The sequence below is a fragment of the Phoenix dactylifera genome, chromosome 6 (assembly GCF_009389715.1).
Source record: "Phoenix dactylifera cultivar Barhee BC4 chromosome 6, palm_55x_up_171113_PBpolish2nd_filt_p, whole genome shotgun sequence".
NCBI lineage: Eukaryota > Viridiplantae > Streptophyta > Magnoliopsida > Arecales > Arecaceae > Phoenix > Phoenix dactylifera.
Genome location: NC_052397.1, coordinates 2,808,968 through 2,836,641, shown reverse-complemented (window position 1 = coordinate 2,836,641; position 27,674 = coordinate 2,808,968). Strand labels below are relative to the sequence as shown.

The following is a 27,674-nucleotide window of genomic DNA, read 5'->3' as shown; positions in this document are numbered from 1 at the left end:
CCCCCCACTTAGTATTTCAGCAATGTTGCTCCAGAGCCAATAGTGAACAATATCTTGAACTATGTAAAACAACGCTTGGATATCTGTAAATCAGAGGAAATTAACTTCCCATGTGGATTGGATGAACCTCTAAGTTGCATAACCATTAAAAATCCGTCACGTACCGAATTGTAGGATTTTGATAGGATTTAGCTTGTAGAGGATTGACACGCATGCTTTGGCATGCTGAGCTAGAATGTGGAACCACAGAAACTCCCATCGTATCATTGATTTTCCAGCCCATGTCTATCATAAGCTTATGGCCAGGAGCTTTTGATGTGAGACTGAGGAGTGCGATCTTTTGGTTAGATTCCGAAAATCTAAAGCTCCTCCCACCCTTTAATCTTTGAGGATGTGATCTGCTTACCAGTCGATCCGAAATATGTCCGATATCCCAGAAGTGTCACTGGGCTCAGGCTCAAAAGCCATGCCCCTCATTTGGCATGGGCACTGCAGTCTACCCCTTCGCCCCATCCGATACATGCGATCAGCCATGTTGCGGGCGATCGAGCTTGGTTACGACACTTCGATACTGCCGCCCTCTACCAATCGAGCAGGCTCTTGGTGAGGCCATAGCTGAGGCCCTTCGCTCCGGGGTGATAAAATCCCGGATGAGCTCTTCATCACATCCAAGCTATGGTGCAGTGACGCTCACCATGACCGCGTCCTCCCTGCTTTGCATGCAACTCTTCAATAATACCATGTTGACATGAAAACCATTTCTGTCTGCTTCCTTTCTACTTCGATATCAGCATTGATGCTTTTCTTGTCGTAAAAATCTACTCGATCTCTGATTTGACAGGGCAAGGCTTGACGGATGATTCTCTAATTTTTCAGGCACCTTCAGTTGGAGTACCTCGATCTCTATCTCATACATTGGCCCGCAAGCACAAAGCCAGGAAGGTACGAGCTGCCATTTCCAAAGGAGGAGCTTCTGCCATTCGACATGAATTCAGTGTGGGAGGCCATGGAGGAGTGTCGGAAGCTCGGGCTAACAAAGTTCATCGGTGTCAGCAACTTCTCTTGCAAGAAGCTGGAAGCATTGCTTGCCACCGCGAGGATTCCTCCTGCTGTTAATCAGGTGAATTTGGCTTTGCTTAGCATTTGTGTCCAAACTCCGAAATCGAGTGGACTCTGACCATGGGAGCCATCCTCGTTGGTAAGGTCGAAGTGAATCCTCTTTGGCAGCAAAAGAAGCTGAGGGATTTTGTGCTGCCAGGGAATTCAAATTTGCGCGTACTCGCCTTTAGGAGCAGAGGACTCTATGGGGGCACTGATTGCGTCATGGAATGCGATGTTCTGAAAGAGATAGCTGCAGCTAAGGGAAAGACTCTGGCCCAGGTAAGTTGTTGAATTTATTGGAAATTTGAAGAAGTGGAGTGATTCCCATGGAAGTCTAAAATGTTCCTTTAAGCAAGTTTAAGAATTCTGTAGGAGTTGTATGATCCAGTAATTACAATTTTATGCTAGATAGAGTGACATCTAGTACCATGCATCCGCATAGGTCTGCCTAAGGTGGGTGTATGAGCAAGGTGATTGCGTGCTGGTAAGAGCTTTGATGAGAAGAGGATGAAAGAGAACCTAGACATACTGGATTGGGAGTTGAATGAAGAAGAGAGGCACAAGATTAGCCAATTCCACAGCAAAAAGGATTTCCAGGCTGGAGTTTGTATCAATCGATGGACCATATAAATCCCCTGCAGAGCTATGGATGGTGAAGTTTAATGGATGAAAGGATGGCAATCTGCATGTTTACCTGTTCTATTTAATTATCATCCCATGCATAAGAAAGAAACTGAACTAAATGTTCAAAATCCAACAAGGCCTTCTTTTTGTCTTGGTATAAGGTTTAATCTTGTATCAGTAGGAAGAAGGTAAAAATCATCCCCAAATTAGCTTGGCTGATTTGTTCACCTGAAGATTGCCTGACTTTTGCTGCATTGAACCGTTCTCCTTGACCAGATGGATAGCTGTTAGCTTGCTCAAGCTTCTTGCACTGTTTTTTGTGGACTTTTGAAGTTTTTTGAGCTCACATTTTCTATACATGATTTAATGATAAGGTCTTTCCTTCACAGCAGGGGCGGAGGGATCTCTTTGTTTCTTATTTGGTTTTCTTAAACCAAAAGAGTGGATTTCTACCCCTTTTTTAGCTAGAAGTGCAGAAGGATGGAGAAATTAAGTGAAGCCAGCTTCATGATAATCATCACTCTTTAGAAATGAGATGCATATATTTAAGAGTAGAAGGATGGAGAAACCAAGTGAAGCCAGCTTCATGCTAATCATCACTCTTTAGAAATGAGATTCATAGCACTGAACCTGACCTTTTGCATAGAAAAGATCCTCAGAAGATTAATAATTTTGATGAAAAACTGGTGTAGTATTTTATGATCCTTGCATCAAATAGCCAATGATGAGCATAGAGAAGGAACTAATGCTCAAGTAGAATAACAAGGAAAGCAAGAACAATCCAAAAGTAGACTAGTGATGTCACGAGCCAGATTCGGAGCATAATTTGTCGCGCCCTAGATCCGGAGCATGACATAGCCTATGCTACCGAGGGGCACAGCTCACGATAACACGAAGCCAACATATATTTAACTTTCAGATCCATCTCAAATATAATAAAATCATTAAGAATCCAATTTCATTATTCATTAGATAAAAACTAATATTAACTCAGAACGTTTAAATCTAAATATAAATATCAAACTCATAATCCTTACTACTCAAAAAATCACTCACTACAATTTCATAATCAACTGAAGAACTAAGGTTCTGCTCTGTTATATAGATCACCAAGCTTGCTAGCGCGAATTACAAGCGTGACCATCCTTTGTTTCTATCGATTCTATTCGTCTGGAGAGAGAAAAATAAAATAGAGGTATATGGAGTGACATACCTCAATAAGTAAACTTTCACTACCTTTCCGGATCAAACATAAGTTTTTTCATGTTAATTCATCATTTAAGAAAAATATCAGATATTCCACAATAAGCATTTCATAATATGGTGTATTAAAAACATGTCATAAAGCCATTCATTGCATACGTAAATCATTCATATTTTATAAACATAGCTCCAAGTTCATTTTGCAAATAATATATAAATCGTTCTTTTGCCATTTAGCCATATCATAGTTCAAAATATTGCTCATAGATATTCATTCTATGGTCACTTTATACCCGTGACAGGGCCAGTATTCGTAATTGACATAGATTTATGTTCGTATGTCAACTTTATACCCATTGCAGGGCCAGTGTTCGTATGGATCTAGCTCCGAGGATCGATTTTTTTAATGCAAGAGATTATACATAGCTATCTGAGAGTGTTTTGAAAGCTTATATCTTTTTGTAAAATATACATAGAAATAGATGAAAAATGTTAAATGACATGATTAGATTCATATTTTATAACAAAGTTATTTTCATCAAATTATTCATGAAATTATTTTTCATAATAATCATGATTTTTATAACACATGAGCTGATCCATATTTTAAGAAAATCATGACATTTCTACAAGCAAATATTATGCATGGAAAACATGATCATTTGAAAAATAATAAAGAGTTCAAAATATACTTACAAGTTCGAAAACTAGTAAGGGAGTACAACGCTTACTTATCTCTTTTATCTTAGACCGTCAAACTTCACTAGGCCATTCAATTAACTCTATTAAAAACATTAAAATGAGATTAATTTCTATTTGAATTAAAATAATAAAAAAAGATACGGTTGGTCAAGTGTCAGCGTTCAGCGGTTCCGGATGGGTCAAGCCTGAGCGATTTGATCAATAAATTATAAAGTATGGACTCAATCGGAGCCGAGGTTAATTCAATATGGGTTCATTAATATGTATTTTAGGGACATTCAACAGGGTTGTGATGGTCGGTCTAATAGACAGTCTGGGCACAAGTGAAATTAGATCCTTTGCAAGAGTCAACTCGGATTCGTAGATAAGATCAACATGACCTAATATTAGATTTCTTGGATATTCTAGAAAGACAGAGTTGAGAAAAAGTAGAGAGAGGAGAGAGAAATAAAGCGAGAGAGAAAGAGAGGGATGGTTCGGCTCTCTCTCCTCTTCTTCTTCTTTTCTCTTTTCTTCTTTCTGCTTTTTTTCTTTTTTTTTCTTTCTTGGCTAAACCAAAGAGAAAGGGGGTGGCTGGTGGTTGGCTAGGTTGGTCCGGTGAGGCGGCGGTGGCGGCGGGAAGCAGAGGGCAGCCGACGGCGATGGCCGGGCCTGCCGGATTCAACTCAAAACAGAGCCGAGCAGGGGAGTTTTGGCTTGGTTGTCCTCGGATTCCCAGCTCCCTCTCCGGCGGCTGGGGGCCTGGATCCGGCTTGGGGACGATACAAGGAAGGGCCGGAGCCCTCGGCGACGAATGCCGGTGGAGGCGGTGGGTCGGAAAAAGGAGAAGAAGGCGGAACAGAGCAAAACATGGGATCCTTTTTTCCGGCCAATTTCCGGCCAATTTCTCGGCCTGCGGCCGTAATTCCTAGTCGATGGGAAAGAATATGAAGGAAAGGAGAAGGATTCCAGAGCATTACCTCGACTCCGACGATGCCCCGTTTTCGGCCGAGCACCAGTGATGGGATGCTGGGACATTGAAGGGAGAAAAGAGGAGGAAAGAGGAGCGGTGGCACTCGATGAGGGTGGGGGCTACTTTAATAGAGGGATCTCTGCTCAATCGTGGAAGATAGGACTCCTTCCGTCTCCTCCTCCGACGGGATCGGGGAAGAGGAGGAACTCCTGGTCGGACTTCGGAGTCCGACTTCTCCCTCTCCCACGCACGGGCCGTGTGAGCCCTTGCTCACATGGGCTTGCGGCCCATTTCATGTGCGGACCCGTCAATGGCGCGGGTATCATTGATGTGGACTTTAGATGCATTGGATGGATTTTAATGCTCCTTGCTGAAGGTAAAAGAGGAGAATGATATATGCCTAGAGCTTTCTCAGCAAAGTTAGAGAGGACGACCACTTGCACACCAATAGGACATGGTATCCTAAAGGTCCACTTGGTATGCTGGAAAGGGACAGAATCAACTCTCAAAAGAGTTTTATATGGTCCATATATCTGCCCTTCAACATGTGTCTGCATGTGTTTTTGTGCTAAGTTAAGAGTCCAAATTTATTCAAATTCAATTACAAATACCACAATCAGCTCATGATCAATCCAAATGAAATAACCGATGTGAGATTTGATGACTGCGCTGCTGGTGAAGAGCTTGATGAGAAGAGGATGAAAGAGAACCTAGACACTGGATTGGGAGTTCAATGAAGAAGAGAGGCACAAGATTAGCCAAAATTCCACAGCAAAAAGGATTTCCGAGGCCTGGAGTTTGTGTCAATCGATGGACCATATAAGTCCCCTGCAGAGCTATGGGATGGTGAGGTTTAATGGATGAAGGGATGGCAACCTGCATGTTTACTGTTCTATTTACTTATCAGCCCATTCATAAGAAACAAACTGAAATAAATGTTCCAAAGTTCAACAACGCCTCGCCTATCAATATGGGCACTGTCTCCTATTCCGTTATGATAAGAAAAAGAATTTATCCCTAACCATAACAATTTTATTCAAATCCTGATGTAAAGATCTTGTTCTTAAACACAGAATCTAAATCAGAGCACATAAGTAAAAACAATGTTTGTCGATGTCCTAGCGTGGGCCTTGTTCAAATCGGTTCGAACCACATCAGATCGAACATTTTCAACCTTGGATTCGAAAAATTTGATTTATGTTCTATTTCGATGACTGTAAAATACAGTTCTTGACCCATGCCCTCTTTTCAAGAATAATTGTTCGAGGATAAGGTTATCAGCTCTGAACTGGACATTTACCTCGTGACCTGCAAGTATATTGACGTAGGAGACATAACATGCTGTACAGAGAAACAAAAACTATATTACGTTTACGTTACATATGGTGCAGACTCCAGGCAGAATATTTTTGTTCATAAATTCACATATCTCGAATTATTTTTTTTCGACTTTTTGGACTTGGATACCCGACCGGTACCCAGCTGCAAATCTTGAACCAACTAGTCATTGTCCTCCTCCTAATCTTCTTTAGGCAATCTCTGGACTGAAGCAGTTTAAGGGTGGCAATGGATTGGCTAGAATTGTCTTTTACTTTAAAAGCTGAGAAAAAAGAATCAGAAGTTATTTTAGTAGTCAAATCTTATTATCTAGCAACTAGAGATTCAAAATTCGAGACTTTTGTCACCAAACGTCTCTAAATGTATGAACCTTAACAATTGCAATTCAGATATCTTCGTCTTTCTTTAGAAAATATGACAATAAAGACTTATACATGTTACTTGCAGCTATAATAGACCTCAAAATCTGGAATTTACTGTACAGATCCTATCCAATTTCCAAGACTTAAATCAGCAAGAAAGGTATAAAAGAAAAAAAGAGCATATGATCATATAATTTTAAAAATTCTACATATACACAGGTGCTTGTTTCTTCGATAGTTATTGTTGCGGAGTTTTCACCCCGGCAACAGTCCGCACACCAGCCGAGCAGGGAAAGCGACTGCACCCTCACCGAGGTATTGTCCGCTCTGGGGATCGGGGATCGTTGACCGCTCCCGGGGGTCCACCCTCTGGTGGCGCCCGGGTGGAACCACCCTTTCCACCCCTCACGGTTTTGCCTCCAAAAGGTGCCTCGGTGAGAAGAGGTTATTGAGCCCCCCATTTAAGGCACAGACATTTCCCGCTGATTAACCGATATGGGACTAAAGTTCGGAACCCCATCCCACAACACAGCCCCCCAAGCGGGAAGGTCTGTGCATGGCCGGGGCCCTTCCTCTAGCGCCATCTGTTGCTGGAATTTGGACCCGGAGGTGACCACTGGGCCAGGAAGGAGGTGCTCCGGTGGGAATCGGCGAGCGGCGGTCCGACGGACGCGCGACGTCCTCCGGGAGACCTACAAGAAGCCGGTGGCCGGGGTTCCCGACGCCGGCCCTCCGATGCTTAAGTCAGAGGGGGGAAAGTGTATGAACAGCAGTAGTCAATTTGTAGAGTTTCAATCTCCCAGCCCCCTTTAAAATGGAGAAGTTCCCCTTTTATAGAGGGAGCTGGGTTACCTGTGATGTGACGGAGCAAACGGTCTGTCGTACGATTGGACATGTAGTGGAACTTAATGCTCGATCGTGTGAATCAATGCTGTTACTGTAGGAGATTAGACCGAAGTTCTCAAGTCATCGCGGAGTCATGCCATCATTCGTAGCCATGCAAGTTTGCCGTAAGGGGCTTGGTGTCCGTAGACAGCAGAAGCCATACGCCTTAATTGTTGAGTAGGCTGAGTGCCTGCAGGGGCCATGCGCTTTGATTGTTGAGTAAATCGGATGCCTGCAGGAGTCATACGCATTGATGTTGACGAAGGCAAAGCGTAGTTTTTCGGTCGCGCTGCGGGGGATGTGACCACAGCGCGCAAATCGGGCGTCTTTGGGTTGGTAGAGCTGCTCGATGCTTTCCAGGTCGGAGGAGGTCTGCTCGACCGCTTACAGGTCGGAGGGGATCTGCTCGACTGGCTCTAGATTTTTATATAGATAAAAGAGGCTGAAGTCATCTAGTGCACTATGGACTTGAATGGAAGCCGAAGTACTTGAAAGATTGTTTCTTGGAAAGTAACTTTATGCTTTCCATGGAACACCAACCAATGTGTACATTAATTATTTGTCTGCTATGGGAGCCAGAAGCCAGATTGGCATGGGAAGCCATACCGCAAATAAAAACAGCAGGAATGTGAGCGATCAGCCAATCTTTTTGGAAACCAAGCCTGGTTTGTCTGCTCATGGACACTGCTAAGTTACAACCCTCGCTGTGAGGTGTCCCCCCAGAGTACCCATTCTGGTGCAGTAACAGAAGACAGAGAATTGGTTACCTAAAGGAATTTTAAAACAAACTATGCAAAAAAAGTAGGAACTCTCTCGGACCCTAGAACCTTTGGGCTAGGAACCCGAGAAAGCGAATGATCAAAGCTGGATTTCGTGCCACGGAATGAATCGAAGAACTGAGAACGTTTCCAATAACGACAGCAGCTCTAGTTGAAGTAATTGTAGTAGCTCCGACACCTACTGATTTTGCACCTTCTAACATCTCGAGACGAGAATTTGCTCGTCACGTTCCTTCGCTGCTCTTTCCTGGATTCTTCGTTGATTCTTCTTCCCTACCCCGCGATCCAAATACATGCACACATACATAGTTATGATAAAAATATCTAGTTCTCAAGCTCATGGTCTAAGTAGGCATTAAAGTCCCATGAATTGGATGGAGGTCCTCAGGCTCAAGCTATGTTCAAGTGCTCTATATTAGTCTTGAATACATACATACATATATACATGCATGCATGCATAGTTGTGCTATTAATCTTGTGCAATACATACATATATACATTCATAGTTATGATGAAAAGACCTAGCTCTCAATCTCATGGTCTAAGCAGGCCTTAAAGTCTCATTAATTGGATGGAGGTCCTCAGGCTTATATAAGCCCCGTTCAAGTGCTCTATATTAGTCTTGAATGAATGAATGAATACATACATAAATACATAGTTATGCCATTAATTTTGTGTTACATAGCTATGCTTTTCTTATCGTCGTATAAAACTTCGGTTGGAGTACTTACGATTGTGATCCGTGATATCTTTTAAGGGACGATTGTATAGAGAATTATTATCATGCCGGACTTGAGAATATGGGATTCTCGCGGCGGACATAATTGAAAAAAAGCACTTTGATTATAAATGCGTTTTCACATGGTGCATACCATTAAATAATTTAAAAATTATATATTTGCATGCCTTTTTACTTTTTTTTAATTATTATTTTGGTCTTTGTGCCTATCAAGGCTTGAAAAACCGAAGTCAGGTGACCTAACGGCATGAGCATGTTCACTAGATATAAATGAACGAACCATGCCACATATAAATTGTATATAATAGTTGCTTTAACGGTTCTAGATTTAAGGGGAGCAATGACTTGGGTTGGGTCAAATCTCTTTGTCACACTCCAGATCCAAAGTATGATATGGCCGTGCTACCAAGGAGTATAACCCACGATAAGACGAAGCCAATATTACATTTAGCTTTCAAATCCATCTCAAATATAATAGAATAAATAGGAATTCAATTTCATTATCTATTAAATGCAACCAATACTGGTTCAGAACCTCTAAATCCAAATATAAATACAAAATCCATATCCTCAATATTTAGAAAATCATTGACTACAAATTCATAATCAATTTAAAATACTAAAATTCTTCTACAAAATCGCCGAGCTTACTGGTGCAAACTTCAAGTATGTACCATCCTTTGTTTCTGTCGACCCTATTCATTTAGAGAGAGAAAAATAAAAATAGAGGTATATGAGCTACATAACTCAGTAAGTAGACATTTCACTACCTTACTGGATCAAGTATAAGTTTTTCCATGTTAATGCATCATTTAAGAAAAATATCTGATATTCCAAAATAACCATTTCATAATACAGTATATTAAAACAAGTTATGAAGTAAATCATGCATGAACAAATCATCCATCTTTCATAAACATAGTTCTAAGTTTATATTGCAAATAAATTCATAAATCATTCTTCACGTTATTTAATCTTATCATGGATCAAAATATTACTTATAGATATTCGTGCCATGGTTACTATAACCCGTGATAGGCCTATCTTTATAACCGATAAGATATTATAGCTCGTATTTGTTACCAGCTTTAACCTATTGACAGAGGGCCGCTTTTATTGGATGCTAGCTCTAGAATATCGATTGGCTCCCATTTCTAGGGGCAGTCATAGCAATTTGAGAGCCTTTAGAAAAACTTATATCTTTTTCTTAAATTATACACGTAAATAAATGAAAAATACTAAATGGCATGACTAGATTCATATCTCACAAACAAAGCGATTTTCATAAAAATATTTACGAAACTATTTTTCATAATAAAACATGATTTTATAACATATATACTGATCCATAATTTAAGAAAAGCAAGATATTTCTACGAGCAAATTTTATGCACGAAAAATATAATCATTTAAGAAATAAGGACTATAAGATCTACTTACCTCTTTTGTTTTACATTGTTAGATTTTGCTCGACGACCCTCCTAGACCTATTTAAAATATTAACAACAAAATTAATCTCTAATTGATTATTGTAATAAAATAATACGAAAAGACTTGATCGGGCATATGATGGTTTCCGGTAAGTTAGTCTAGACGATTTGCTCAATGGATCGAACTCAATCAAAACTAAGATCAATCAACAAGCTTCATCAATGGGGATTTCATGGACATTCAATAGGACCGGGGTGATCGGTCCAGTAGGCGGCTTGGGCACCAAGACAATTGTAAACCTCTTTTTATGGGTCAACTCGGGTTCATAAATCAAGTCGGCAGGACCCGATACTAGGTTTCCTAAGTCTTCTAGAGGGAGAAAGCAAGAGAGAGGAAGAGAGGGATGGCTCTCTCTCTCCTCCTCCTTTTCTTTCTTTTTGCTTATTGGTAAACGAGGGAAGGAAGGGGGGAGGGGGGTGCTGGCGGCTAATATGGTGGTCTGGCGAGGTGGCAGTCGGCAACTAGCCAGCCTAATTCAGCCCAAAAATAGAGCCAAGAAAAAAATTTTCTTAGCTCAGTGTACTCGGATCCTAGCCCGCTTGCTGGTGGTTGGGGGTCCAGCTTTAGCCAGGGACTAGTGGAGGGAAGAGGCCGATGGCTTCGGCGATGAACACCGATGATGGGTATTGCCGGAAAAAGAGAGAGAAGAGGAGCAGGGGAGAGATTTTATAGTGATTTCCAATCGATTCCTTGGCAGAATCCGGCTGGCAATGAATCAATAAAGAAAAAAGAGGCAAGAGAAGAAGAATTCGAATTCTTATCGGCTCCAGTGAGCACTGTGGCCTCGATTTTCGGTGGGCACGGTGACGGGGTGCTGTGTTTTCGAAGGAAAAGAAGAGAGAGAAGGAAGCTTGATGATAGCCGGCGGAGAATACCCACTGTACTTTATTTTCTTCTCGGGATTTTAATAATTCAGCACATCTAATCACTTATCTGAAAAATACATTTACAGTTTTTTTAGTCAAGTCCTTATTCCCAGACTATTATTTTGTCTCCCCCGGCGCCCCACTCGAGTTTGTAGAATCTTTTATCTAGCTGTGTTTGCGCGTTGGCTGTTCTTGCAAGATTGGCATGGGAGTCATGCCCCAATAAAAAGGTCGGCAGGCACGTGAACCACCTTTGGAGAAGCATTTGAATAAGTTAGCCTATAGGCATGTCTTTCGAGGGAACGTTTTAAACAAAATCCTTATTTTCTACAAACTCAGAAAACTGTAATTTAGGTGTACAGCTTATTTTCTAACTCCTTAATTAAATCAGAAAACTGTAATTTAGGTGTTTGTTTCGTTTAAAAAAATAAAAAAGCTGCAAGGCATGTGAGTTGCATGGCAAAAGAGAGGAGAATATAAAACCATCACAAGAACAAAATCCTTATGGGGTGGTCTCCTTTCCCTACCTCCATAAAGAGAAATTAACTACTAAAGCACCTACCACAAAAATAATCTCTACAAATGACATAGCTTGCCTCAAATAAAAGAGGGCCACAAACAATCCCCGCGTATATCTCTGACAAATTTTATGTTCAAAGTAACCTTCAGTCCGAGGGTCAGATCATGAACAGCTTGCATGTGACACACATTTGCTTGCATGGAGGTCATGTCGGCAGCTCGCTCTATATAAGCTTGGAGATTACATTCTCTGCTAAGAAAACAATCACAATTCACAACACCATGGAAAGCATGGCCGTGAGAGGTATCCCAGAGGTGGCCCTGAGCTCAGGCTCAAAAGCCATGCCTCTGATTGGCATGGGCACTGCAGTCTACCCCTTTTCTCCATCTGATGCCACGCGATCAGCCGTTCTACGGGCGATCGAGCTTGGCTATCGACACTTCGACTCGGCCGCTCTTTACCAATCTGAGCAGCCTCTGGGCGAGGCTATAGCTGAGGCACTCAGCTCCGGCCTCATCAGATCCCGAGATGAGCTCTTCATCACCTCCAAGCTATGGTGCAGTGATGCTCACCGTGGGCATGTCCTCCCAGCACTCCGTAAAACTCTTCGGTAAAATACCACAACGCCATGCATGCACCATCTCTTGTGCTTCCTTTCTAATTAGTTTTCCCTTTGATGGATAGCTTGCCTCGGAAATATACTTAATCCTTCCATTGAGTCTACTTAATCTGGAGCCATGGTCTATAACCTACCCAATTTTGTTGCGATAGAGAGAATAACAGGAGTGCATCATATTTATGTGGTTCGAACTACTGATCTATATATATCAACAACAGGCAGAGACAATGCAAAAGCTTCATTATAAAACAAAAAAAAATTAAAGATTACATGGGACAAAATTATCTCACAAACTCTAGCCCCTAATATATTCGATCTCTAGGACACTCAAGTTACAAGAGACATAGAATAGAGTAACCTGATTTAGAATCGAACTAGTATTCCTACAGTAAGCAGTTTAGATCAGTATATAATTGATATCCTAAGTTGATATGGACTTGAATTGATATCCTAAATCAACTTTCTAGAACTGATGTGGATTCGATCTTCTAGAACTTGTAAACTCAAAATATACTCAACAAATTTTGATGGAACAAGGCTTACAGAAATGAATTGCTCGCTGTTCAGGAATCTTCAATTGGAGTACCTTGATCTTTATCTCATACATTGGCCCATGAGCACGAAGCCAGGAAAGTACGAGTTTCCACCACCAAAGGAGGACCTTATGCCATTCGATATGAAATCAGTGTGGGAAGAGATGGAGGAGTGCAAGAGACATGGGCTGACAAAGTCCATTGGAGTCAGCAATTTCTCCTGCAAGAAGCTGGAGACATTACTCTCTACTGCGAGAATTCCTCCTGCTGTCAATCAAGTGAGTGAGGCTGGGGTGACTCTCATTTTCGAACTTAATACAAATGGATTATGAGGATTTGGATAAATTCTTTTGGTTTAGGTTGAGGTGAATCCTTTATGGCAGCAAAAGAAGTTGAGACAATTTTGTGCAGCCAAGGGAATTCAAGTGTGTGCTTACTCACCTTTAGGAGCAAAAGGAACTCTGTGGGGCACAGCTCGGGTTATGGAGTGTGATGTTCTGAAAGAGATTGCTGAAGCTAAAGGGAAGACTCTGGCTCAGGTAAGTTCGGAAGCATAACCAACCTATTTTGCTGTAACATTGTTAATTTTCACCACTGTACCTGCACTCATGACATTCATTACCATTTCCATAGATCTGCCTAAGGTGGGTATATGAGCAAGGAGACTGTGTGCTGGTCAAGAGCTTTGATGAGAAGAGGTTGAAGGAGAACCTGGACATACTGGATTGGGAGTTGACTGAAGAAGAGAGGTTAAAGATCAGCCAGGTTCCACAGTGCAAAGGATGTTCAGGAATGGCGTTTGTTTCAGTTGATGGGCCCTATAAATCCCTCACAGAACTTTGGGATGGTGAGATCTAAGGGTTGAGATGAGTTGTCAGCAACTTTTATGCTCTTGTTTTCCATGTATTACTAATTGAAAAAAGCAAAGTCCTTTGTATTCTGGAAGTTTATGTCAACTTTATCTATCAACATTTCAGTAATATAAACTATCATATCAAATTTGCCCAATTTGTTGACTTGAGGACTTTGCTCACTCCATTCTACCATATATGATTACTATCTGGGCTACCCAATATGCGACCTGAATGCCTACTTGAGAGATTTTATCTACTGGATTCCCCAGGGGCATGGCATCTTGACCTGCAGGGAAGTAGCCCGACGGCGCCGCCAGGCTTGGACACCTCCAGGATATTCCCTTGGATTTTTTTTAGGATGAGACTTATTTTTTTCCCTTTGTTTTGTTGTTGGAATTGTAAGGACAGATATCGGGCACAGGCTGAATCTTACCTGATTTCAAACATAGGCAATTCATCAAAATTTTCGGTAACTCATGACCTTAAATTTTAAATTTTTAAACAGATAATTGCGTCATGATAGATAAAGAACACTTTGATAAGTAGGGGAAGACAGAGCAAATCTCATGACAACAAAATAAAACTAAGTGCAGTTTCTTAGAACAGAAGAACCACAGATGTATGCCGACCCCTCAGCATCTTAGGTAAAAAGCACTGAAGGCCCAATCTTTTATCGAAAAATAATTAAAAACGAACTAACATCCATAAATTATTTTTTGGGTAATAATCCAGAACCTCAAAAGGCTACCTTAAAGATATTATCGAGATTTCTTAGTCCTGTATAAGTACCTAATATATTTTTGGTGAATAATTGATATAAGACTAAACATATGTTTACATGGGTTCTTCACATACTTCTCTCATTTAAATTTTAGTATCCATGCTAAATTAAGAGTCCAAATTTATTCCAATTTAATTACAAACACCACAATCAGCTCATGATCAATCCAAATAAAATAACCAATATAAGATTAAACACACATTTGCACGAATCCTTATACAAGCAAGAGATGCCAACCAAAATACAAATAAAAATTATGTATAAAAAAATATTAAAAGGCCAGACTCTGAGATTGGAGGAGGCCATTTTGGCTGCCGGCTACACCAGCGGCACTTGGAAAGATCCGAGAAGTCGCTTTCTTCTCTCTCTTTCCTTTTATTTTTCGGAATTTGACCAAGTCTCGAGTGGACTAATTAACACAAGTATTACACATAACCCCTTTCATGTTATCCGCAGTACACAGAAGTATCATAAGCCTCGACCTACTCGGCAAGCGGGTTACCGGTACTAGCCCAAACTTTAGAAAATTATTATTACAAGAACCCCGGTATATTCTGTCAATATTGCATACAAGTGTCTTGTATGCGAATTCGAACGAAAATACTTGGGCCCGTTATGGCAGAAATGAAAAAGGCGGTGAGTGTTTTTGCAAAATACTCATCTAGCTAGTCTGTCTTCAAAAAGACGAATAGCATGGCTCCAAAGATTGCCCATGAATCAGCCCAAGATCTATTTCTCGGTCGAAGTAGACATTTGATCAGCGATAGATGCGGGCTGGTGGCTCCATTTCCGCATGCTCGGCACAATTGGACTGCGTCCCCTTTAGCAGCCCCCTGATAAGAATGCGCATCACATGTTCGATTAATTGCCAATTGAATGACTAGCTTTTGTTTACGAGAAATTTTCTCTGTTTCTTTTTCCTTGATCACTGTCTACTACTGTAGGTATATTTGGCCTAACATTCCTTCCGAACCGATGCTTGGGACCACCTGAGAGTCTCTTTAAATCCACTGCATGTTGCCTCAAAGTTCATATCTTCCGATCGAAAATTACTTCTCTTCCATGCCGAGTTCACCAAAAATTATCAGAATTCTCCCTTTTCTAGGAAGCAAGGAAGCATCAACACTTTGTTAGCAGGCCTAATTTACCTTAATAAAAAAAAAGAGAGAATTTAACAAAACCTATCAACATTACTCTCCAACCAGTGCTCAATACTTGTTCAAGTTGTACTTTTACTTGACATTCCAATTAATTATTGAGTGCAAACATAGTAGCATTCTCTAAAACAAAGCATCATCCGCTGATAATATAACAACACGATGTCATCGCATTGATGCTACAACAAGTCAAAAGAACAAACTAGAAACTTCTATTAAGCAATGCTTCCATCCACAGCAGCAGTCTTTAGCTCCCTCATCATGGCCACCACCTGCAGCATGTTGGGCCTCTTCGACGGGAAGTCCTCCACACACTGCAGTGTGATCTCCATAAACCTCTTCATCTCCTTCTCCTCGTCACCTTGGCTCGCGAGCAGGAGTCCTCCGTCAATCACCTCCCTCCCTTTCCCTTCCCTTACCTTCATCTTCACCCAACCCACCAAGTTGGAGTCACCGAAGTCCTCTTTATCGGTCGGCCTCTTCCCTGTGAGTATTTCAAGCAGCACCACCCCGAATGAGTACACGTCGCCTTTTGCGGTGCACCGGAAGCTCTGATAGTACTCCGGTGGCACGTAGCCAGGAGTCCCGGCGAGCGTGCTTACGCTAAGATGAGTGTCCAACGCGCTTATAAGCCTTGCCATCCCAAAGTCTGACACCCTTGCCTCCATCTCATTGTCCAACAACACGTTGCTCGATTTCATGTCTCGGTGTATGATGTGAGGAATGCAGTTGTGGTGGAGGAAGCATAAGCCCTTTGCTGCACCCCTTGCAATCTTCTTCCTCTCCTCCCAGCCGAGCATCATTTCCCGGGCCCTTTTACCATGCAGCATGTCTTCCAGGCTCCCGAACCTCATGTACTCATAGACAAGAAGCCTCTCCTCGCCTATCTTGCAATAACCCAGGAGAGGCACGAGGTTCTTATGCTTGATCTTGCCCAAGGTCTCCATCTCCGCCATGAATTCCCGATCACCCTGATAGCTTAAATGTATTAGCTTCTTTATTGCGACGCTCGAGCCATCCTTCAATGTGGCCTTGAACACTTCCCCGAAGCCTCCACAACCGATGAGGCTTGCTGCAGAGAAGCCATTGGTGGCCTCAATGAGCTGTGAGAATGTCAGCTTACGGAGCTGCCTCTGGAAAGTGGCGACATTGATGCTCAGAGCCTCCTTCTCCTTCCCAATTTTCCAAGTTGTTGCTGCATGGGTAGCTTGGAGGCTATTTAGCATCCTGGCTTCCTCCGCTTCCTTTCGCCTCGCTCGCATGGCGATTGCCCACACTATAAGAACACATATGGAGGCCACCGAGACGAGAACTCCAAGCACGATGCTGTTGGCCCAAGCAGCAGCTGAGCTCCTTCCACCTTCCCTCCCGTAGTCTGATGGAGTTGCAGTGGGAAGGTCGTTTGCCTCCTGGCAGGGAGGCAAGGGGACACCACAGAGGCCAGGATTGTTCGCATACTGACTTGCGGGAAGTGTGCTGAGCTGCCCCCTCGATGGGATCGGTCCACTCAAGTTATTTTCTGATAGGTCTATCTGTACCAAGAAGGAAAGATTAGAGAAGGACTCTGGAATGCTACCCTGCAAGTTGTTGTGCGAGGCATCAAAGACTCCAAGGTTTCGAAGGCGGCCGAGGGATGCTGGGATCACCCCTGTCAACTTGTTGTGGGCTAAGTCCAGCACTTGTAGGACCACCATGTCCCCGAATTCGTCTGGGATATTGCCATGAAGCTTATTATATGAAAGATCGAGGTACTCCAGTGTTTGGTAATGAGTCCAATCGCTTAGAGCCGCGCCGGAGTACAATCTTGTGAAGTCGCAAGTCTTCAGAGTTGGCACTTGCAGTAGCCTCTCCGGCCGGATTCCAGCAAATTCCAGCAACCCTCCCACTCCTTTGCATGAATTCCCCACGTTTCGGACAAAAGCCAAGGTATTGCCTGATAGAATTCCACTCAAAGCTTTTGCTCCGAGTTGTCGGCCAAGCCGTGGTGGGATCTCACCTGTCAGGTGGTTGCTGTTCAAATCCAACCACACCAAGCTCCTGCAGTTCCCAAGCTCTTTTGGGATCTCTCCGCTGAGGCTATTGTTTGCAAGCTGGAGGACTGCCAGCCTGGAGAGCCAGCCAAACTCTGGTAAGATTCTTCCGGTGATTCCATTGCTGGTGAGTGAGATCCATTCAAGATTGCTGCAGTTGAACAGCTCGACTGGGATGTCACCACCAAGGAAGTTATTATTCAGGATGAGGTTCCTTAGCTGCGAGCATTGGCCTAATTCAGCAGGGATTTGGCCATGCAAGCCATTGAACCAGAGCATCAAATGCTCAAGGTTTTTGAGCAGGCCAAACTCTGGTGGAATTATACCTTGGAGGTAGTTGATGCTGAGATCAATTGTCCTGAGCTGGGAACAGTTTGACAGTTGAGGTGGAATCTGACCCCTGATCAGATTATCAGGAACTCGTAGCTGTTCAAGTGAGGATTCCCCGGAGCAGATATCAGGAGGCATGACACTGCTAATCTTATTCGAACTGAAGTCTGCAATTCTTAGTCGCTTGCATGCAGAGATGGAACTTGGAAATGGTCCAGAAATGAAGTTATTGCTCAATAGAAGGCTTTCCAAGGAAACGAGGTTTTGGAGAACATCATTTGGAAAAGGACCCAAGATGTTATTATTAGCCAAGTCGAGCAATTGGAGTGAATAGCATGAGTAGAAGGAATCAGGGATTAGACCGGAGATGTTGTTATTTGAGAGCTTTAGCTGCAGAAGGGATCCACAAGCATTTGCTAACCCATACGGAATTGAACCAGTGAGGTGGTTACTAGAGAGGTCTAATTTCTCTAAGCTTCTCAGTTCACTGAAAGATTGTGGTATCTCTCCAACAAGTGCATTGAATGATAAATTTAGGGTCTTCAGGTTGGTGCAATTGGACAAGGAAGATGGAATGATATCTATAATATGGTTTTCTGAGAGATCCATATAAAGCAGGCTCTTGCAGGAGTTTCCAAACTGAAGATCAGAAATGCTACTCGACAAGTTGTTAAAAGAGAGATCGAAAACTTGCAAATTCTCTGACTTGGATAAGAGATTCTCCGGCAGAGAACCAGTAAGATTGCTGTGCGAAAGATTCAAATACATGAGATTAGGATAAACTGAGAGGAAATCTTCTGGTATGAGACCAACAACTCCAGCAGAAGAGAGATCAAGCTGTTTCAATGCATGCGGGAGTTGAAGCAAAGAAGTACTGGAATTTATATAAAAAACATTGTTAGAGAGATTGAGAACTGATAACATGTCAAGTGATGAGAGAGAGTAGAATGAGAGAGTCCCTGAGAGATTGCAGCCGCTCAGATTGAGTTGAGTAGCTCTTCCTAGATCGCAGGAGACTCCATACCAGCTGCATGGATTTCGATTGGGCTTCCAACTTGACAGGACTCCATTTGGGTCCTTCTGGATTGAGTTCTTGAAAAGGAGCAGAGCTTCTCCATCGGTCTTTGTACTTGGATACACATCCTGTTTGCGATCAAAGGTTGACGACGACAACGAAGGCGGAAACACAAATAGAAGCAACAGTACAGTGGCAGGAGAGAAAAGCTGCAGGGGATTCTTCATTGTCATGGCAAAGAGGGAGGGAGTGAGAGAGAAGGGAGAAGAGGAATATGTTGGTCTTGGGGTTCAGAAAGTTGGTGGAGAAGAAAAGCTACAGAACAGAGAGAAAGATGCTCAGTTTGAGAGAAGGTGGACATGAGAATAATTAGAGACGCAGAGGTTATGAGGTTGGCGAGTTGGTTAGTATATGTAGTGCCGAATAAAGAGGATGTAGGGAATGTTTGGCCTCGGTCAAAAGAACAGGATCTGACAAGATTTATCTTAGCTTATTGAAGGATCTGTTGTTAGGTTCTCATGGGCATTTTAGACTCTAAAATCCTAAGGTAATGATACCATGCCTGCATATGTACCCAGTGTTTTTTTTCTTTTAAAAAAGTATAATTCATATAAATGCAAAGCAAGCTCTCATGCTTTCGTAGCAGAACTCCATAAATAAGACCTACACCACTTTTGTCTGCCAACTTTATCACCCAAGTCTTGTGCTTTGTTGGTGGATCAACTAGTAGTGGCCATCGTTACACATTGTAAAGGACCTTATAGATATATTTAGGTTGCTTTTCATACACATTAAATATACAAAAGCACGGGAGCACGAGCGAAGGTCCTTATGCTGTCCTTCGAAAAAAGAGATCGGCGACCCACCACAAATATTAGACATCAAGACCTCTCTCACTGCTCTCCTATGGTCATTGGAGGTGATGATAGCCCCTCTGTGCTTTTCACTCTACTTTTATTTATCCATGCCCCTTTTTGTGCATTCAGTATTATCTTTTTAGGTTGTTATTTACGTTCTAGTTGTACTTGTTCTGATATTTCTTTGTGAGAGAATGGTACTCTTAACTTGAGTGGTGTATTCTGTGTTATACTGTGATATATGCATCATATAGGCTGGTGCAACACTCCACCTCCTCAGTAGCATTGCTAGAATACTTGTGATGAAAGTATATTGAACTACTGAAGTTTTCTATGAGAGAATTTAGGCTAAAACACATTATTTTCATTATCCTGCTTTACTTGGAAAACTTCATAGAGCACAATTTAGAAATATCCATGATGTGATTTTCACTTTTTTGTTCTAGTTGAGTATCGAGCTTTATAATTTAGAACGAAAATAAACTGGTGATGCTGAAGATTCGCATCGAGTAGTTTCAGCATCCATGGAATAGATCCTCCTCCACTTATGAAGGAAAGAACAGAACATGTGGATCGTATAATATTATAATTTGCATGTCTTAAGGTTAATCTATCAAGTGAAATTAGTTTCTTTCTCTGAAACAACTCTTTTAGAGAGATTCTTTCTTTTTAGAACTATTTTTATTACATCACAAATTGACAATGGCCCCTATTGCACTCACAACAATTAACCAACAAGGCAGCACTTTCGCTAGTAATGTATAGAGCAATGACGTTAAAGGGATTCGAATCCCTTGCACTGGTTGTGGGTGTGACAACCCACTTAGATATGAGTGGATTGATCATTATAGTAGTATTATCACAATGAGTCCACGTTTCATCATAATGACTGCCAACATAACAGAGCACTAGAAAGAGGGAATCCAGTTATTTGGATAGAAAGGGCAGCAAGCTTCTATTGCGATTTTGACTGGAGTGTGTTTCTTATGCTACACTAAATCTTACTGATATTTACGTAAATTATGATTTAACATTCACTACATTAGTTTCTGCAGTTGCTTGATTTGTCCTTCAGAGGCTAATCACAGAGTAATCTATTGATCTTCTCATTTTAATTGCTGATCTTTATTGGTGACAGTCATGTATGATGAATCCTCTCGAAAGATTTGGGACCGGCATCGAGAAAGTCCGCTGTTAATATGTTTTGGTTCATCTGATGGATGCAATATTCTGGGTCTGCAAAATCATAATTAAGGTGAGGACTTCTTTCTGTTGGCTATCTTCTTTAGATTTGTGGCGTGGATGTGAAGGCTAATAATATTGTGCATGCCAACCCTCTTTTTTGCTTTTTTTAAGAAAGATGGTTCTCCATTTCATTGACAGAACTTGGGGAAGAAATGTGCTCTTGATGCATTGCATCACTATTGTTATTTTGAGAATTTGCTTGGCTTTTGGAAATGAAATCTATTCTTTTATGAATTGGCAACTCAAAGGAATTGAATAAAAATCCTAAAAGCATGAATAGAATTATTGCTTCGAGTGGAATTCAAAATTCATGAATTATCCGAACAATAAAAAAGAATCTTGTCCTTAAAAAATTGAAATATTATCTTAACAAAAATATTTTTTTGATAAATAATAAACTTAAATCACCATTATCTGAGGAAATAAGGATTCCTATTTTTTGGAATTTGAAGGCTAAAATTTGAAGAAATATTTCATAAGAACTAAAAGGATGATGTTCGACTGCAATATGATGAATATATCATTCCTTAATGATGTACTATATATTTAGCGATGCTATATATTTGTATTGTTACATAATCATAACAATATGGTTCGTTATCGACTCCGAGGATGACTATTGCAATTCTTATTGCAACAAATAAATGATCTGAGTCTAGGGCCATTACACATCTTTTCTGTGAAATCTAAATCATAGGAGTTGGGAGGGAGGTCTTATGGCATTCTCAAGGTCTTGGGCCCTTCCCATCAAGAGTGATGCATATATGGAGTAGTTATCAAGGGCAGATGATCTATGGGGGGGGGTCAAGGAATCAAGTGTCATAAGTGTTTTGGTAGAATCCTAGGTCTTAGGAATGCCTCCCACTTGGTACCAGAATTCAAAGCCTCAGCTTTCTTAGAATGAAATGCACCAAAACTCCACTACCTTCGTTGAAGGTGACAAAAAAAAAGGGTCAAAATCGTGGGGGTATTGATTGAACTTTGCACCAGCCGGGAATCGAACCCGGGTCTGTACCGTGGCAGGGTACTATTCTACCACTAGACCACTGGTGCTGTGATGACTTTTCATTACATCACTTATAGAATCATACGGCATTTCTTATATTTTCAATAAAAACATAGTATAACCTTTTGATAAAATATTGGAAACTTTTCAGGATGTAAATTATTGTCTTGGGGACAAGTCAGATTTTTACGTCATGCTCAAGAGGTGGCGATGCTTGCAATGATGATGTTGTTTCTGCTATTCACTTGATGAACTTAGACATCCTGTGAATGTTATTATAAAACAAATTTATGAAGCTAAAATTTGTCATGTTGTTTTATTTCACTTCATCAACTCTTGCAATGAAATTTCAATGGGATATTCCTTCTTTTTCTATAAAAAAAAGATAAACCTAAAATTAAAAAATATTAAGAAAAAATACTATCTACTTTGCAGTTTTCCTTGATGGATATGCTTTTTTTTTAGCATGAGAGGAAACAAGATAGGACAGCCCAAATATAAGAAACTCGTACAATGTGCAGGAACATTGAAGATTAGCTCGTCACTAAAATTAAAATGAGATACAGAATTGAAAACAAATTGGTGAAGAGGAAGAATTATTTTGCAGCAATCTTATAGGCTTAATTATAATCAATTCATTCTTCATGCTATAATTCGAATGCATGCATGGATGGTTGCATAGGGCGGGGGCGGGGGGAAGAAGATGGTCAAAAAAGCTTATGCTATCTTGTTGAAATATAATAAGTGCATAGGAGAACATGCGGGGGTGTGTTTGTAATGATAATTCCACGTAATGGAGCGTGACTTTTCATGCACCCGCACGGGGATGACCATCACATGCCTACCAACTTCTCCCTCTCTGGCTGGACCCCTACGTGAAGTCCTCCTCGTTAGCATGCCAACTATTCCTCGCGACATTAACGGCCCAATCTTGGTGGGATTTTTAGAGTCCAATGATTGGGTTTAGTCATGAATAACCCCCACCACCCCTCTCTCTCTCTCTGCCTCTCTGTGCACATAGTGATTAAGTGAGGGGCACTAGAAAGAGAGAGAGAGAAAAAAAATAACTAATGACCTCTTCATTCAGGTAGCAAGATACAAAATGTTACAAGTATGTATATTTATTGTGGGGGCGTAGGAATTAGCATGTCCGAATTATCAAGGTTTCATGACAATAAGAGAGTCCTAATGTAGAGATATTCATTGTAAAAAGCATGCACTATGTACCTCTTCCATCTCTCTACTGGTTTGCCTTTGTCCACAATCAAACGTATGATCTACCATTCCATATCGATATGCAAATAGATGAACAAGAAGAGACATAACTAATATCAACTAAACTTTCTTCTTGCCATTCATATAAAATACCTCTCCTCGATCTACTTTTCAATGTATTGGACTGAAATTTATATGTGTGGATAATAGATACTCTCTATGACCAGCCATATATCATCCAAATATGCGATGAAGCATATTCGTCGCATGCAATGCACGCATCTTTTTATGAGAAAATTTGATGTTTGTAGTTATACACAAACAAACCATAGTAGTATGGTGGAAAAGCTACCAAATTGAAAAGAAATGGACGAGGTTGTTCCTCTTGTAAGATCCCTAGAAGCCAGGGCAGGATTATCTTTTGGGTCATCGCATATGGCTTCGGTCTTTGTGCGACCGTAAAGTGGGGAGCAAAAGAGAAGCCAAGAGGGAGCTAAATAATGCCCTTACACATGCACCGGGAACCCCCCCACATCAATCCCAAAGATCTTTATGATTGTTTCCCTGTCCCTCCGTGATCATTAAAGTTGCTCTGCTATTCCTTCTGTCCATGGCCATGGTCGCAGGGCGCCGCGGAGCGCTGTGAAGGTATCAAGGCATGGGTAGGGATCTGGAGACCCAGGGGGACAACATATGAGGGGCATGGTAAAAGACTAACCAATGTGCAAGCGAGACAAATTGTCCCCAAATGGCTGCAAATGGGTGAGGTTAGGGCATTGGCCTAATGGTTGGCACCTTCCTTCCACGGCAAGCAGGGGCGGCCCAAAACATTTGGGGGCCTAAGGCGAACTCACAAAAAGAGGCCTTTTTTTTAAATAATGAAAATTTTTTAATAAGGAGTGCATCAGGAGTGCAATCAAGTATTACAGAAAAGTATTTTACTTCTTTAATTTTTTTAATTATTATAGCTTTAATTTCAGATGCTAATATTTGAATCAATTCATTTTGAATATTATGACCTAAATAATGATTGTGAATTTCACTATGTTGAATGCGTCGAACATGTTCTTGCATTATTGGATCAAATTCTGCAATCATTTCAATAAGACTTAAAAAATTTTCATTATTGTTTTGATAGATCTTTTCGTTCTTTCCTCGAAATGCTAAATTATTTTTTGAAAGATTTTTCACGACAGCAATAATTCTTAATAGAACTTTTTTCCAATGATCTTTCTGTTGGTTTATTTGTTCTTGGAGACTTTTATCAATTGTTTTATTTTTTAGCAATCTCACTTCTAAATCAATCCACATATTCATGCTAGTAATATGTTCATTAGTTATTTCATGACTTTTGAGCTTGATACCTAAATTTTTCCAATCTTTAGTTCCTTCATTGACTAATTGACTTGTGCTAGGCTTTGAATAAAATAATTTACAACAAAAATAATATACTCTATCCAAATCCTTCGAATACACTAACCACCTTCTATCATATTTTTCACCATTAGATAACTTACGAATGTAATGTATTATAGAGAAGTGTCTATTGTTTTCATCTTTAAGAAAATGAATATCATAATCTCTAATTGGACCTTTTTCCACTATTAAGTCTCTCAACTTTGTATCAATATTTTTCCATTGAGCAGGATCATATAAATTTGTAAGAATAGAACTAGTTTCACAATTTTTTTTTTATTTATCCTATCTCCATCCGATTCTTCATTGTGCTCTTCACTAGATATTGTTTCAGTAGATGTTTGAATACTACTATGAATTTGGTTGTCAATTTTATTTTGTTTCGTTCTTTGTATGTCATTTTCTAACTCTATTTCGGGTGCATGCTCTGTTGTTAATTCTTGAGTTGAATTTGATGTGGTTTTTTCTTTGTTTGTGACAACAAATCTATCTAGAGCTCCTTTTTGAGATTGAATGAGTTTATCAATTTTTCTTTTCTTTTTGAGTTTTTCATACCCACATTCATATTTTTTATTAGATATTTTCATCTAAAAAGAATATTATCAAATAAAACAATTAAAAAAACACCACAAACAAATTAAGATATAAAAAAGTTGAAAATGATAAAATTTGATTGTGTCAAAAAAAACAAACTCAGGTCCCGACAAGTAGTGCCGAACTTGACGGAGAGAAGAGGTCGAATAGTGCCGAACTTGACGGAGAGAACTGAGAAGAGGCTGAACCGCCGAAATCACAACCAACCTACAATTAGACAAAAAAAAATAATTGTAGTGTCTCTAACTTGAATAAATCAAAATTAATTGGATCCAAAAATTAATCAGTTAGCCATATATTCTCTTGACTTTTTTCATTATTGTATAACATTAAACGCAATAAGCCAATAACAACAATATGACATATGAAAGAAACCCTATTTATATATAATTGTTCGGTAATCACAGATTCACAGAACTATTAGAAAATAAAACAACAATCAACAAATACTTTCATGAAATAATTAGTGAATAGTGAATAGTGAATAGTGATTAGTCAATATAAAATATTAAAACTCACCCTTAGTCTAAGCCTGGGATTTGATTTTGGCTGCCTTTGCCCTTTGGGATTTGGGATATGGGAATAGCCGAGCTGCCGAATGATGCTCCACTCCGAGTGGAGGACGGGAGTCGGGAGGAGCCGACGAGGCGACGAGGCCGGAGCCGCAGAGCGGCGGAGCCCGGAGGGCCGGAGGTCGGAGGAGCCGGAGGCCGGAGTCGAGGATGGAGCCGAGGAGCCGGAGGCCGGAGGCCCGGAGCCGAGGAGCCGGAGCCCGGAGCCCGGAGGAGCCGAGGACGGCGAGCAGAGCTGGAGAGGAGATCCGGACTCCGGAGTCCGAAGCAGGGGCGGTCGAGGCGTCGAGCCTCAAGCCGTCGACGGTCGAGCCTCCCGGCTGCCGGTAGAGAAGGAAACTAGGGATTAGGGAAGGGCCGAACTGCCGAAGAACTGAAGTGGAGAAGCACTGAGGCCTGAGGGGAGATCGGGAGAGCCGGAGAGGAGAACGGAAGTCGGAAGGTACGCTCTGTTTTTTTTTTTGCTTTGAAGGGTTCTGCGGCTTCTGGCTTCTGCCGACTGCTTTGAGAGGAGAACGGAAGGTACGACGTACGCCCCGGCGCCCCGTCCCGCTCTGCCTGTCTCAGGCCCCTAACGGATCATAGGCTCGTAGCCTGTCTCAGGCTCTCAGGAGGCAGCAGCATAGGCATAGCCGTCGGCCCGCGCCCGTCGCTTCGTCGGGAAGATGGGGACTGTAGCAGGCCGCCGTCGCCCGTCAACCCTACAGCCAGCTTTCGGATGTGACTCAAAAAAAAAAAAAAAACTCTTCACGAGTCGGGCGGGGGGCCTTCCATGAGCCGGGGGCCTTAGGCGACTGCCTCGGTCGCCTAAGGCTCGAGCCGGTACTGACGGCAAGTGGTTCGTGGCAATGAGAGGTCCGTTTTGGGATGGCTTGTCAGGGATCAAAGCTAGGTTTGGACAAGTCATACTCTCTTCTTTTTTTGTGGGAGAGGATATTTAATTTAGTTAGAAACCTAGGAAAACTATGCTTGATGATTTATAGGTTGTTCTAATATGTAGCTCTAATTAGTGAGAAATTACATTCTACACAAGATGCACCACATCACTATTGCACCATGCCAATTAGATTTTTCATTTCTGTGGGCCTTATTCTGCCATTTATCATGCGGCTCATCTCAAATTATCACCTTCCTCATTTCATCACGGATTTTTCATGTTAGCAGTGTATCTAGTGTACATTATAATTTTTCTTGATTAGGGTTTGAAAATTGAGGGTAGATGTGAATTACCGGTACTGCAATCTTTTCGCAATCCAATGAATGGAAATTGATCTTTGTATGTAGATATAGGTGTCGGGCCGAACATCCATCCAAGGACATGGTTTATTGTCTCGTTACAAATAACAAGCGGAAATCTGGCAATGCTGTGTAGGGGCTGGGGTTTTAGAGATGTAGCTTATTTTGTTTCCTTTCAAGTGTGTGTGCCCGCGCGCGTTAATGGAATGTGTGGTGCACTTTCACTGTTTGGTTAAAAAACTTCAAATCAACTCAAAACAAAGCTCGTCGTTTCAGTGTTTGGGCTTAGTCGTAGCTTCTTTTTTTTTTTCCTACCGACAGCGTAGTCTCGTATACCTCCTCTACCTTCTTATTTTAGGGTTTGCCAAAGCTTAGGTTGCCGCCGTTTTCTCCCTCCAAACAACTTGATTTCTCGATTCGGGGCTTCTGATTTGAGTAAAGTTTTCATCTTTAATCTTTCTTTTTCTTTTCGCGTTCGAGGCATTGGATTTAAGAATGGAAGTATTTCTTAATGTTTAGCTGTAGCTTCAGCGGCTTTTGTTTCGAGTCTTTTTATGAAGCCTGTTAACTTGTACTTATTGTGTCGTCGACTTGCTTCTTCTTGCTTGTCATAATGTCCTTTTTCTTCCTTTTTCAGAGGCGTGTCCCAGAG

The 27,674-nt window shown here is 41.3% G+C and overlaps 2 protein-coding genes, 1 non-coding gene and 1 pseudogene across 3 annotated transcripts; 2 read left to right on the top strand and 2 right to left on the bottom strand.

The window, feature by feature from the left end:
* Nucleotides 1-382: 382 nt before the first annotated feature.
* Nucleotides 383-2,057, top strand: LOC103713115 (annotated as a pseudogene).
* Nucleotides 2,058-11,836: 9,779 nt separating this feature from the next.
* On the top strand, nucleotides 11,837-13,722 carry LOC103713121 (deoxymugineic acid synthase 1-D-like). The gene is made up of 4 exons (XM_008799936.4): nucleotides 11,837-12,172; nucleotides 12,749-12,992; nucleotides 13,074-13,253; nucleotides 13,348-13,722. Exons 1-4 carry the CDS (start codon nucleotides 11,844-11,846, stop codon nucleotides 13,570-13,572), a joined length of 978 nt encoding a protein of 325 aa, XP_008798158.2. The 5' UTR covers nucleotides 11,837-11,843; the 3' UTR covers nucleotides 13,573-13,722.
* Nucleotides 13,723-15,519: 1,797 nt separating this feature from the next.
* LOC103713759 (serine/threonine-protein kinase BRI1-like 2) lies at nucleotides 15,520-19,470 on the bottom strand. The gene has a single exon (XM_008800779.4). It carries the CDS (start codon nucleotides 19,112-19,114, stop codon nucleotides 15,722-15,724), a length of 3,393 nt encoding a protein of 1,130 aa, XP_008799001.2. The 5' UTR covers nucleotides 19,115-19,470; the 3' UTR covers nucleotides 15,520-15,721.
* Nucleotides 19,471-21,965: 2,495 nt separating this feature from the next.
* Nucleotides 21,966-22,036, bottom strand: TRNAG-GCC. Its single transcript has one exon. It is a non-coding gene; the product is annotated as a tRNA-Gly (tRNA).
* Nucleotides 22,037-27,674: the final 5,638 nt, after the last annotated feature.

Bases quoted from the DNA above. Each gene is read 5' to 3' on its own strand.
- LOC103713121 (XM_008799936.4), top strand. From the start codon at position 11,844: ATGGAAAGCATGGCCGTGAGAGGTATCCCAGAGGTGGCCCTGAGCTCA. The intron at 12,173-12,748 runs GTAAAATACCAC...CTCGCTGTTCAG, and splicing joins GCACTCCGTAAAACTCTTCG to GAATCTTCAATTGGAGTACC. The intron at 13,254-13,347 runs GTAAGTTCGGAA...CCATTTCCATAG, and splicing joins AAGGGAAGACTCTGGCTCAG to ATCTGCCTAAGGTGGGTATA.
- LOC103713759 (XM_008800779.4), bottom strand. From the start codon at position 19,114: ATGACAATGAAGAATCCCCTGCAGCTTTTCTCTCCTGCCACTGTACTG.